General features: G+C 31.7%; 2 protein-coding genes across 2 annotated transcripts; one reads left to right on the top strand and one right to left on the bottom strand.

Annotated features, from left to right (window-relative positions):
• Window positions 1–61: 61 nt before the first annotated feature.
• LOC124436761 (phenylalanine ammonia-lyase 2-like) lies at window positions 62–3204 on the top strand. The gene is made up of 3 exons (XM_046986727.1): window positions 62–440; window positions 1012–2774; window positions 2917–3204. Exons 1-3 carry the CDS (start codon window positions 403–405, stop codon window positions 3111–3113), a joined length of 1998 nt encoding a protein of 665 aa, XP_046842683.1. The 5' UTR covers window positions 62–402; the 3' UTR covers window positions 3114–3204.
• Window positions 3205–3219: 15 nt separating this feature from the next.
• LOC124436804 (syndetin-like) lies at window positions 3220–13120 on the bottom strand. Its single transcript, XM_046986778.1, has 37 exons — window positions 12875–13120; window positions 12633–12698; window positions 12078–12122; window positions 11776–11847; window positions 11263–11334; window positions 11044–11097; window positions 10896–10966; window positions 10695–10812; window positions 10541–10576; window positions 10087–10169; window positions 9906–9948; window positions 9443–9541; window positions 9282–9362; window positions 9147–9212; window positions 9012–9059; window positions 8676–8840; window positions 8413–8507; window positions 8238–8336; window positions 7892–7982; window positions 7467–7552; window positions 7305–7389; window positions 7162–7240; window positions 6996–7047; window positions 6730–6821; window positions 6453–6544; window positions 6331–6360; window positions 6063–6140; window positions 5912–5962; window positions 5233–5324; window positions 5054–5150; window positions 4853–4927; window positions 4624–4707; window positions 4496–4536; window positions 4311–4391; window positions 4058–4156; window positions 3749–3839; window positions 3220–3615 (listed from the first exon to the last, which is right to left on the bottom strand). The coding sequence occupies exons 1-37, from the start codon at window positions 13070–13072 to the stop codon at window positions 3499–3501; spliced, it is 3024 nt and encodes a 1007-aa protein (XP_046842734.1). The 5' UTR covers window positions 13073–13120; the 3' UTR covers window positions 3220–3498.
• Between the last annotated feature and the right edge of the window lie 394 nt (window positions 13121–13514).

Below are 13514 nucleotides of genomic sequence, written 5' to 3'. Positions count from 1 at the left end.
CATTGATTCAATCGAATAAAACAGTTTGAGATTTTGATTGTAGCACAAACACAAACTTTGATGTGACAGCTGACAACTGACACCACAAACACGTGCTGGCTGCTACTGTCTCAGAAGACGGTCTCGGCTTCTTTCCATCTCCCGAAAGTAGTTCCAACGATTGAACACCAATGATAGTTATTGCAGCTATATAATTAACATTCAATGTTGTAATTTTGTATTTTTTGTTACAAACTACAAAGCTGCATAGTGACAAATAGAATTTCCTAAATACAACAGTTGTATGAATTGTTAAAAGGAAATTTAGTGGCAGCAATATATCATCACTATTCGGTGTGAACATTGGTAGAAAAAGTTAAATATTGCATTAGTGGTTGAGTAATCCTTCACAAAAAAAAATCAATGTTTTGGATGATCCACGCAACAAAGCTTGCATCAAGGTAACGCATATGTTGTGGAAATATAAACATTGAAAAGCTTATCTTTTGCTTAATCGCTGGAGCTATTTTATCAAACGCAAAAATGACAAATGACTCTTTGAAGAGAAAGTGTTATGTAATGAAGGGCATTTTATTATAATCGTTATAGTAAGCAAACTTTTTGAAATTGGCTGTATCTTCTTTAGTTTGAAAATTTACTGTACCTTCTTGTTTTAAACACTGTATTCAGCAACAATTATCAGACATTTGAAAAGTTTTTAAATGCATAACATGTTTTCTATATGTTCTCCATCTAGGATTGTTTCTCCAACACAAACAACTAACTTAGTATCCATATTCTAATTTTATTAGCGCCTTCATTCAAGATATTTTGGCGTACATCTTGATTCATGAAATGTCTTTAATGTGTTAGTGAAATATAAAAAACCAATTAAACATGTACTATCATTTGATTTTTTCCCAATGAATTGCCAAATTTAACCATAAAAAACAGGATTAGTACACAAGTAAGGGTACTAACATGAAGTATAATATGAAATACTGATAAATTGTTTTTATGATTATTTTTTAGAAGTGCAATATTATTTCGTGGTCTAAGTATTGCTGCTGTAAAGGAATGTTCACATACAAACCATGTTATGAAGTTAATTAACGACTATAATGATGAATGTGAGACTATAACATTGAATGGTAACAAATTGACTATTAGTAATATTCACAGTATGTTTACTGGTAAATTTCAGTCAGCATCTCTGACTGACGATGCTAAAGAAGCAATAAAAAATAGCCACAAATATCTTTATGAGAAAATATCCCAAGGTGCTTGTATATATGGTATTAACACTGGTTTTGGAGGAAGTGCTCAGGTACGCTACAAGAATGATATGGCTGTTAATTCTACTTTAGTTAATCATTTAAAGGCAGGGTTTGGTCAGCAGTTACCCTCATCTCTTGTGAAAGCAACAATGTTAATAAGAGTCAATAGTATTGCTTTTGGATTTTCTGGAGTTCATGAAAAAGTTGTTAACCTTCTTCTTGCATTACTCAACCAAGATATTGTGCCTTGTATTCCTAAACGTGGCTCGATAAGTGCCAGTGGTGATCTTATGCCTTTATCGTATATTGCTGCATGTCTTGAAGGTAGGGAAAGTTGCAAAGTGTTTGCTAAAGGTGTCAAAACCACTGCCTCAGAAGCTCTTAAAGCAGCTGGACTTGAGCCAGTTATATTTACTGGTAAAGATGCTCTTGGTGTTATGAATGCTTCTTCATTTGCAGCTGCTCTAGCTGCTGAAGTTCTATACCGGGGTAATGTTGCTATATTACTCACTCAAGCTGTTGTTGCTATGTGTGTTGAAGCATTGGGAGGTCGTTTGGAATCATTTCAACCTGTTATACATGAAAAATGTTTGCCTCATATCGGCCAACAAGAAGTCGCTTCTAATATTTTAAAATTTCTTCAGAATACAAACATGGCAATTTCCCAGCCAGAAATTGAACGCGGATTTCGTGAAGGTGAACTGCGTCAAGATCGTTACGGTATGCGAACATCACCTCAATGGCTTGCACCTGTGTTGGAAACCGCGATAGAGTCAATTAGACGAATAGATATCGAGTTGAATAGTGCTAATGATAATCCAATAATTAATTGTAATAAAGGTGAAATTTTACATTGTGGTAATTTTCAAAGCAACTCAATCACAGTAGCAATGGATCAATTTCGACAATGTTTGCAGCTTTGTGGAAAATTACTGTTTGCCCTGATGTCGGAAATTGTTGACAGTAATATAAACAATTGTCTTTCTCCTAATTTATGTGGTGGTGATCCAAACATTGACATGGGTTTTAAAGGTACCGAGGTTGCTATGGCAGCGTACACGTCAGAGTTGGATTTCCTCAACGCTCCTGTTTCAAATCACGTTCTTATTGCAGAGATCAGAAACCAATCCATCAACTCACTCGCTCTTATTTCGGCACGCATGTCTGAAGATGCATTGGAAATTTTTCAAATGCAACTGATCAATATACTGCGTGCGCTTGTCCAGGCTGTGGAGCTTCGTTGGTTAAAGAAGAAAGTTGAGTCGATCGTGTCCGAGTTAATGCCGAAGAGTAGCGTCTGCGTGGAGAAGAAAGTACTGTTCCAAGTGGTTCCGTGGTTTTTGTTCTTTAGTTGCTCTTCCAAAGCAATTGATCAAGTGATGAAACTGCTACCAGGAAGTAATGTTGCTGAGTTAAAAAATGGATTTCATATTGCACTTGATAAAGAAATGGAGGTGTTGAGAAATGGTCTGAAATCTGGAGCATTCATTAATAAAATATCGCGCCAAATGGGACAAGGTAGGTTGTTTTTGCAATTTCATATTGTAACTATGATTTGTTATTTATTTAGTTCATTTGTGTAAGGATACAACATTTTCCTACAGTTTTACGCATGGCAATATATAAATTTCATCTTTTCCATGTTTATATTTCAATACAGGTACTGGACTTCTTTATCTTTTCGTGAAAAAAAAACTTGGTGTTGTGTTTAATGATGGGGACGAAACATTGGACATAAGTTTAGAGACAATGTACGACGCAATAAAAAATGGTCGTTTTGATGAGGTTGTTTTAGATTTGGCAAACATGATTATCGAGGCCAGGAATAGAACAGTAAATTTTATGGTAAATTTATGATAAAATTTTCTATTTGTCAAACTCTTGTCATTTCATACAAGATATTTATTTGTTTTATTTTTTACTGTTTTCAATTGTTGGCACGTTTTTATAAAATGAGGCTTGATTCACGAAAAATGTATGTTTTAAAAATCATTTACAAAGTTGTAGTTCAATTCGTAAATTGTAAATGGTACATTTAAAGTTAGGAGTGCATTAATACATTCATGTATAAAAAAATATTCGTTTCGTGATTCATTTCAAGGATTGATAATAATTGTTTAGCGCTGTGTCTGGTGAGAAAGCAGTTTACTGCATCTCGAAAATGTTGTTTGAAGGTTGGAAGATCAACCAGCATAAAACACAATTCAATGTCCCATGCACAAAGTACGTACAGTGAGATGATTCAACGCTGTTTCTCTGTTTCTTCAATCACATTTAGCAAACGCTGTTTTTCTTTTTTACTGAAATGTGATCCTGTACCACAGTTCACTAAACTCGTCAGTTGCTTTGTAGAATACTCCTGTAGGTTTGAAAACCATATTAGTACAATGAATAAGAGGATTTTTAACACAATAAAAATAAGACTAAAACTAGTGAAGAACTCAATGTAACGATGCCAAATGACCGTAAAAATATTTTTATTATTGATAAACCTTATGTTCTCTGATCCATCTTTCCATATCTGGTGCAGTCAAATAATACGCCTTGATGTAAGCCTCAACAAAATCTTTCTCGGGGATAGGTCTAAAAACATTACATAAAATGAATTCATTTTCTAGGTATTCGCCAAACTCTAGGTATTCGCCAAGTTCATACAACATATTTATTTATTTTAATTTTTATTATTTTCAATTGTTAGTACGTATTTTTGAAATGAGGCTAGAGAAAAATGTATGTTTAAAAGTCATTTACAAGGAAATTTATACACAGAAAAAAAAGCTCGAATCTACGACAAAACGCACCTCAGTGTGGTTAACTTCTCCAATTTAACAAGGAATTGTCGGTAGTCAAGTTGCATTAGGGCTCTTCCCTCGTTCGTACATTTCTTTGCGCATGAAAACCTAAATCGAAATTCAAGAGATTTCTCCTGGGCAAAATAGCAAATACACACGTAGACTTGCACATTTTAAGTAAATTTGTTACTTGTGCTGAGAGATGTAAGCTAATCTTGGGAAGGTGTTTATATTTTATGTATAAATGTGTTTAATAATTTACCCATCAACGAACGATCTGTTGACACGTCTAGAGCAGTGATCCCATAAAACCATGAGCACTTCGTTTGGGACTGGAACCGACCTATATTTACAATTATTTTTTCAAATGAAAAGTTTAACATGTTGTAAACATAAAAACGTAAGACAGTTAAAGTTTCCAAAATATGTTAATCATAATAACTGTACCTGCCAATTTGAGACACTCTTGCACTGAATAATTGCAATTCCTATGAGAAACGAATATTTATGAGCATGCGCAAACGCATCACATGGTATTGTATGTTGTTTTCTCACACGAAATATAATACACTCACTTTTAATAACATATCTACATAACTATTGTGTTCAGACATAATTTCTTTGATGTCCCATTTTACACTTGACATTAAATGGACGATCTAGGTAAGAGTAAATCGTTTCTTTGTAGAGAAGCATAATCTTTGGTTGAAAAGTTAGTATTAATAGAATTTCCGTTTCAAGAAAAAATAATAACTGTGAATGAAATGCCAGAGAAACGAGAAAAATAAAAGTTACAAGGAGTACCATGTTAAAATCTACGACTCGACTTGCAACGGCTTGATAAATAGGTTTCCTTAATTCATGAGCAGTACAAACGGTCTGAATTGAAGAATAAATGTTATTGAATACTCTGCTGGTGTTAATCAAAAAGATTAACATCATAATGAAACATTAAAATCAACTTCCCTCAAAATTTCTTAAAGAATTTTCGTTAAAATTGCCCACCTGTGAATAAAATTGTGACAGAAATGCTCTTTTGGTCGTCGGAATAAGAGATTCCAAATGAGGTTGAAGTGATTCGAATTGCTTGGCTAAAAATACCCTAAAAATAAACGAAAGGAAAAACGCAGAAATAAGTTTTCTTTGCCAGTGACTGTGAATTTACGTAACAACAAAACACTTACAATGATTCGGTTGCAACAATTCTTTCGGAAAGACCAAACAAACCCTCCGCGTTGTTCAATTGAGTTAACGGAGAAAGGCAAGGAGCTGGTACCTATGGAAAGACAATCTACGTAAGATGATAAGAAAGTACTTCATCTTTGCACATTAAATAAACGAGTGCAAATTTAAAAAAATTCATTATGTTTTTGGTGGAAGTGATGATTAATCCTTGATCTGTGAAAAGTTTAAAGAAAACATTGCCTTTTGACTCGTAATTTGAATCAACCATAAAATGTTTCATACATTATTTCATTTCTCCATTAACTCCCGTTTAACATGTACCACTACCTGAACTTCCATTGACTTTATGGCAAACAAAAACAGTTTTAACAAAAGGTTGTAAATTGCCTACTTTGCTTTAACACATAGTGAGGGAACACCAGGCCAATAACGGTAAATGAAATAACGAGTTTAATTGCATCTGTTGAAGCAAACTCTAGTCAGAAAACATATATGACTAAAAACATGCGCAGTCCATTCAATCAACAACAGGAGTTCATACAAATCAATTGAATCACTTCGCACTGCTCTGCTACAATATGATGAACATTTAGGTATCTTCATGAACATTAATACTCAAAGTACACATGCTAATGTACCTTCATGAACACTAATACCCAAAGTACACATGCTAAGTACCTTCATGTCATCTACAGACGAGACATCAGAATATTCAGATGAACTATAACCCTTCAAAAATAGAATTTTCCTAATTTTACATCCAAAATAAAGCTCCTACTGATAAAATGAATGTCATCAATTAAAGAAATTTCAAATTCTTTGTACTTACATCAACAATTAGATTTTCCTTGATTCTTTTCAGAGAAGTTGAAAGCTTGGTGCTGAGATCATATGATTTTGATTCGTCCTAAATTATTTCATACGAAAACTGTACCGTTTTCCATGTAAAAAAATTTCAATTTTATAACATCCACAAACACTTCGAAGCCACATTAAATCTTTAGAAATATTTCACGTTGCGAATATCTTACGGCAACAAATGAATTTCAAAAACGAAACAAAAGTTACCTGCAGAAACCTCAGTAAACACAACTCACCATAATAAAGGGACAGAAAAATCTTTGAACCTAAAAGAAAAATACAAATAATGATGTCAGCAAAATACGTATATCAACAACCGTTCTCTTTCCTCCATCAAATAAATAAAAACATTACTTACAGCGAACAGATAATAATCAAAAAGTTGCGAGACACAAATTACAACATCAAATGCGATCGGTTTTAATACATTCATCATTTGCATGTATTTGCCTACAATGAAATATGTATAACCTTGAATTTTCCAGATGTAAAAAACAATAAAAAAATAAGCGCGTAAACTATCAACTGTAACTTCTAACCGCATTAGATTATAAAAAATGTAAATTGGGCAAATTTTTATTCGAACAGTAAAATTTAATGATTACAATGAGTATATTAAATTTATGTATTCTTACCAAATAATCTTAATACATTCAAAGTAGTGTTGGTGACAACTGGTCCATGATTTCTGCTCAATTTTTTACCAAGTTTTGTATGCGAACTAGACCTTTATAAAATAAATTATTAGATTATTAGCTAAAATGACGATATTATAAATAGAAAAAAACCTTGATCAAATGTTTCACGTTAAACGATATTTACAAAGTTGATATGTTTACACATTAAACTAAACAACATTCGCAAAGTTGATATGCTTACACATTAAACTAAAAAAAATTACCTTGGTGAATGTTCACCAGTTTTTTCGTCAACATAATCCAACTTCAGTTCCTCTGGTTATAAAACGATACAAATGATTGATGATCAGTATTTCATGCAAAATGAAGCCTCAGAAAACGTTACCATCAACACAATCGACGTATTCCGCGAACAGAACTCAATTATACCTGGAATATCATCATCGTCATCGTCATCGTCATAATCGTCGTCTTCATCTTCATTGTGATTATCATTAACATCACCACCCTAAAAGTTGTTGTTATAATTATCAGATGATTTATCAGTTGACAGTAATCAACAATTTTCTTACTGTATTGCTCAGTAAATCTTCACTTTCGTCCTCAGTCTTCTGCTCATCAAAGGAGTTAAACCGGAAGTATAACGATTGAAGTAACCTGTAATGTACATATCAATGGTAACACAGATAAAGAAAAACTTAAGACTGAAATAATGACTATTTGGACGATAAAACTCACTCATTTCTGATTTAATGTTTCCAGAATCTGTCCTTCTGTGACCTTTCCCTGAATTGTATATCTTCTTTAGAAATCTGAATTCCTAATAAAAAGCAGTTACAAATTTTTGTTGCCAAAACATTTCACAACAGTAAAATTATTTTTCTCAAAAAAACAACAACTGATCAGTTACATTGTTTTCGCAACTATGTACATTTTAAACATAGAACAACAAACTGTATATTTCGTCAAAAGAGAAGAACAATACTCATGAATTAAATAGAAGAAATATTTTAAACAAGTTTTGCGTTGGCGTTTGGCACAGGTCTTGTGGAAAATCTCGCAGGAAAAAATTTTAGTCATTTAAAATAGTGAGATCATTTCATCTTAACGTTCAAAATTTTAGAAATTTTAATTTGTTGTTGATTTATAAAATTCCAACCTGTAGAATTACTAAAGAGAAATTAGCTTTTACAGGACATAACTCCCAAACTTCATTCTCTAAAAACATACGCAGTTCCTCGAGACGCGATCTAAACAATGTAAAACATCATTTAACTATTTACTCTGGTTTGGGACAGGGACAACTTTTTTGTTGGGGGGGGGGAGGGTAAGGTAGATTTCACCCCTTCCTTTTAGAATAGTCCCCCCACACATAAAAAACCTTGACAACTCCAAGGAAAACGTTTTGCTTTTGCTTACTAAGTTAAAACAAAAAACATAAAGGAAACAATCTATAAAACTGCTTGTCGGACAATACAATATACAAAGACAATGAAAGAACAAACCTGTGATAATTCTTAAAATAATTCACAGTTTGTGTTCGAATTGACTCGTGCAGCTCTTCCGATTTACTACCACAGAATTCTTCTCCAATTGAAATTAATCTGCAAAAGATCGCAAAAAAGATAAGTATAAACTATCCATGATTAACCATTACTATTCATTAAAATCCAATCTTACCTATTCACTAAATCTAAAACATGAATAAAATCGTCGTATTTAAAATATGATAAATCCGTTCCCAGAAGGTAGCATTTCACTCTTTCTTGAACTTCCTGAAATATCATAAGGAAAAATTTTGATTTTAAAAAAAAATTCAAATTTTATACAACAGGAAATACTTTTCCAATATTACCATGCACAGTCCACATACCTATAAGTACCGCATGGTTTCTAATAAATATTAAATAGTAACAGTTTTATACCATAGTATAGCTACACACCTTCCAAATCCTATGCAAACCATGATTTAACTTCTGTGTGACATATTTCTTGTTGTAAGAAATTTGCCCGTCTGTTTCATCGCTACCATGACCTTCCATCAAATATTCATTTTGTTTATGCCATTTTACAACTTCATGATAATTTAACATCACTTTCCATAGCGTCTGTGATGATTAAAGATTACGACATTAAAAATATCATGCCTCAAGTCTTCATAATACACTCATTAAAACAAAGAAGCAAAATAAAAAGTTTGAGATATTCTACAGGAGCGTGTAATACTAAACTAGCTAATATTAAATTGAAGGAAACATAACGGTAAAACATTTACTTACTTTACATAAATCAACTAAACACGGTGTAAAATCTTCAACACCAACTTTCTAAGAGCGAAAAAAGATAAGATAATTACATTAAATCTTGAAAACAAAAACACGAAAATTATAATTACTGTAGATTCATTCATCCACCTGGCAAAGTTCCTGAAAAGGAATTGTTTGAATTCCACCTTCATTTAAATCTTGTGGACGATTTTCCTGGAAACATTTACAAAAACATAGTGACGTTATTGCAGACACGGAAGTGACGTAGTTCTAAGGAATTACCTCGACGTGTTTAAGCAAAACAAGAAACGCTTCACTATTAATGGCATTCATAAAATGAAGATGAAGTTGGTCTATGGAAACCTCAAAAAATAAGATAAAAATTTCACATGACTACAAATGTTTATGAATATAATTCATTTAAAAGATATTTTGTTCCTCACTTGTACTTTCCCGAGATATCTATACGCTGTCTGTAACTTTTCGTAATGCAATGGATCAAAATTACTGCATGTTTTGGCTAAAGCAGTGTCTAATTCACTCTAGGAAAAAATGATCCTGCATTCATATTAGTTATTTTTAAGAATTATTTTTTCTTGAAGTTATATTTTTCAAAAAGCAAATTGAATATGAACGTAAGTTCAAGTTTTATTGTTATTGGTATCAATCGTAAATTTTCAACTGATAGCAGATGAAGTTTGATAATTTCAATATTTTTCATAGATTGTTGAAAACATATTTAAATAAATATTTTCGAGAACGTTCGTGAAAACATTATCGTTTCCTTTATCTTCTGTTTTACAATCAACGTTTAAAACATTAATGGTGCGTAAGGAAAAAAGAGAACACCTTTCAAATTAGTTCGCAAACTTCACCGAAAGCTTTTACACATGGAAATAACTATACCTCTATTTGAACAAGAATGTCTTGAAGATTTGCACTAAGTTCGCTAAAGAGATGACGAAAATTGATTAACGTTAAAATTCAAACAACGATGAGCTTAACAATCATCTTGAAGCATAAAAATATGTTCACAATTCCCACCATAAAGATTATTCAAAAGGCATGTAAACATACATGTATGTACCTTATACACTTGTAATGTTTAAAATCTCGCGCTGCCTTTTCACATTCCAAACATAAATTAATTGCCCCAGGATAATTTTCCTCCTACATATAAAAGGGAGCGATGGTAAAATATGGTTTATATGAGAGTGCAGTGATCTTGTTTTACCAAATTTGCAATAAACTTGTCAATAAAGATTGGTGATATTGTAGTACAACATTGCTCGATAAAACAACGACAGCAGGTTTATGGTGTACAAATTATAGGCATCAATGATCTTAGTCTCAACAATAACTTGCCATTTTGCTACAGCTAGCACTTCATCAACATCATAAAAGTAATATTGTCTCATATACTTTTTTATGTGTGTAACTTGATACACAAGGTTACACATCGTAGTACATACTTTCTTTCATTCATAATCACATATTAAACATTAACTACATCCTTTTTCAAAGTTTTCAAATAGTATTACCTGAAGCATTTCTTTCAGTCGAACATCTGTCTGTTGCTGCAAGAATAAATAAAATATTATTGGCAATCCTCTTACAATATATAGATTATCGTAAAACACCTCAACTAAAGCAAAAGTTACTGAAAGACTATGGTTTGATAACATTGCAACTTACAAGAGTTTTAATTGTTCCAAGAGAATCTAACAAATTCACTAAATGTTGTTTTTTTCTATTTTTAGCAAGAACAGTCAGACCACCTAATGATGTTTCTGATCGTGAATGCTCAAGATGACTACAAAAGAAATATAGTTTTGACGAAGAGAATAAGAATATGTAGTTAGAAGTAACTCCCAAAACAACACACACAAACTATACCTTCGACTACTATCACATATTTTTTTAGCAAACTCTAGAGTGGCTTGAATATCAATAACACGTTGTAGCTCCTAAAAGCAAAGTTTAGGATGGTTAATTTTGAGAATACATGTTTTTCATCTGAAAATTTCTCAGAAAGTATACACACTTGCATGTAGGCTGTTTGATTCTCAAGTACTTTCATATACAAACTTTTAGAAACCTTAAATTGAATTAAAAAACTGTGATTAAAGTTTTGTTACAAAACATCTAACATAAACTTAAGTCTCATACATAACACAAGTTAAAACTGAATAAAAGCAAAAAATTAAACCTATGAATTATGTACAATAAATTTTTTATGTGATAGAACTGTGATAGAACTCACCGCCTGAGCTTGTCTTCGTAGCACATTCCTGTATGTATCAAGTTCATTGATATTTAAAACTTCAGGGAGTTTCTATAAGTTGAATAATTATTTCTGTTATTTTTAGAAACTACATTATTCAAACAATTATTCATGTCTTAATAAAACATACATATTTACTTTTGTTGTAAAAGTACATCCAGTGTGCGAATTAATGGTGTGCAATGTGCAATTTGCACATCGCTTTAGCTAAAATGAAAACAATTGCACATCACTTTTTCAAACGGTGTGCAAAAATCAGCTGTTTTAACGAAAAACACTGTCATAAATCATATGAATTTTTTCACATTTAAAAATATTAATTTAGCAATTAGCGCAATATAATAATTAACGTAATATCGATTTGATTATGTCTCTAAAGAAACACTTTTGTCAAAAAAATTGCACATTGTTTTTTCTGAACTAATTCGCACACTGAGTACATCTAGTGCACAAATTTTCATCACAAAATGTATAAAACCACAGAAAAAATACCTGAAGCTCGTAATCACTTGCATCAAATGAATCAACTTCACTGAAATAAACTTCCTCGATGCTGGAAATAATCTAAAAATTAAATTGAAATTATCTTATTTTGAAATTATTGCTTGTATTATACAATATCAATAAGTGATAGTGCACTATTCAGTCTATTCTTATGAAATAAAAACTCATATTTCACATTTTATAATTTAGTAAGTACTTTTACATCAGGTACTTGAATATTTTAAACAAAAAGAACAAAATATATGTCAAAATAAAATCACAAACATAGTCAAACAAAATCAATCATTAACCTCTTCATTACTTAAAGGATCATTTTCAAATTCTCTTTCTCCTTCCTAAAACATTAAACATCACACATAGTCATTTGAATTATAGATATATAAACAAAATGAACTCTATGCAACAAATCTTTTTAACTGATGATTATTAAGACAATTCCAATAGTAAATGTGAAGAAATCCACATAATGATTCTTTTCTTAAAAACTAACATTTTGAATATACATGCATATACAAATGCTATCCACACATATAATGTTTAGTGGAGGAATTGTAGCATTAAAGTAATAGTATAAGCACATATTTGGATGTGTGTATATGAATGGAATTTGAAAATGACAAGTTATTTAATACATTTGACTTAATGTGTCTATGAAAAAGAATATGTGACAATAACTGGCAAGATAACTAACACATCATGCCTATAATTGTTAAAACAAATATTAAGAAAGAAAGAACCGAGAGAAAAGTTAAAAACAAATAAATTTTCTTTCTCAGCCTGTACTCCAACGCCTGACTCGACGTGAGCATCTTTGACCATTGAAGCAATATAAAGTTGATCAGCACCTTAAACACTGCAGTTGCAGCATTGCTTTCTTCAACAACTTCATTTTCTTCGTCTTTCCTTGCATGCTAAATGAGTAGCATAAAATACATGATTATAGCGATCAAACTTTCAAATTTTTGACAAAATTCAGGTTCCGTTCGTGCTTGCCGAAATGCTTAGTTCTTATAATTGCTTTCATATGTTAATATAACTAAAAAGTAAAAATTACTTCTACTGTAATGCAATGTAATATAAGACTCACCTCTAGACCAAGGAGAGTCCGAAAACGGCTTCGAATAGCCATAAGATCTTTAAAAACTCTCAGTCTCAGTATTCCGCCATGTTTGCAATCCCTTCGAAGAAATTTTTGTGAAAATTGCAACACCTGGTCGTAGGTTAAGATAATGAAACATGGAAATAGAAGAGAAAGAAGAGGTTGAATGAGCACAAACAAAAGCATTAGCACAGAAAAAAACAAAAAAACTTTAATTAATTAACACTTTTATCTTAAACTCCATATGACTGCAAAACATAATGAAATCTGCTGGAATTGTATAACATATTTTTGTACCATTCATATCAAAACATAGAAGTGATCGAACTAATATCGAAACCTCGATCTAGCTGAAATTTGCTGTGAGTGAAATATAAAGCGACGCACGAACAACGAGTGGAGTTGCCCAGCAGCTAGTTTTATTATACTATCATATGTAAATTTGAATTCGATTGTTTTGTGAGTGAACGGAGAAATGTTCGCCATGCAAGGGTAAAATTGAAAATAGGTTGTTTAACACTCTCGTAATTGTAATATTCTGTACAATATCGTTGCAAAATATGAAATTTTCAACAAACAAAGCTTATTTTTTACAGAAATACAATAGAAAACCGTAGTGCAGTAACTA

Source organism: Xenia sp. Carnegie-2017, unplaced genomic scaffold, assembly GCF_021976095.1.
Source record: "Xenia sp. Carnegie-2017 unplaced genomic scaffold, XeniaSp_v1 HiC_scaffold_1, whole genome shotgun sequence".
NCBI classification, from domain to species: Eukaryota; Metazoa; Cnidaria; class Anthozoa; order Malacalcyonacea; family Xeniidae; genus Xenia; species Xenia sp. Carnegie-2017.
This window is presented reverse-complemented; position numbering and strand designations above follow the sequence as displayed.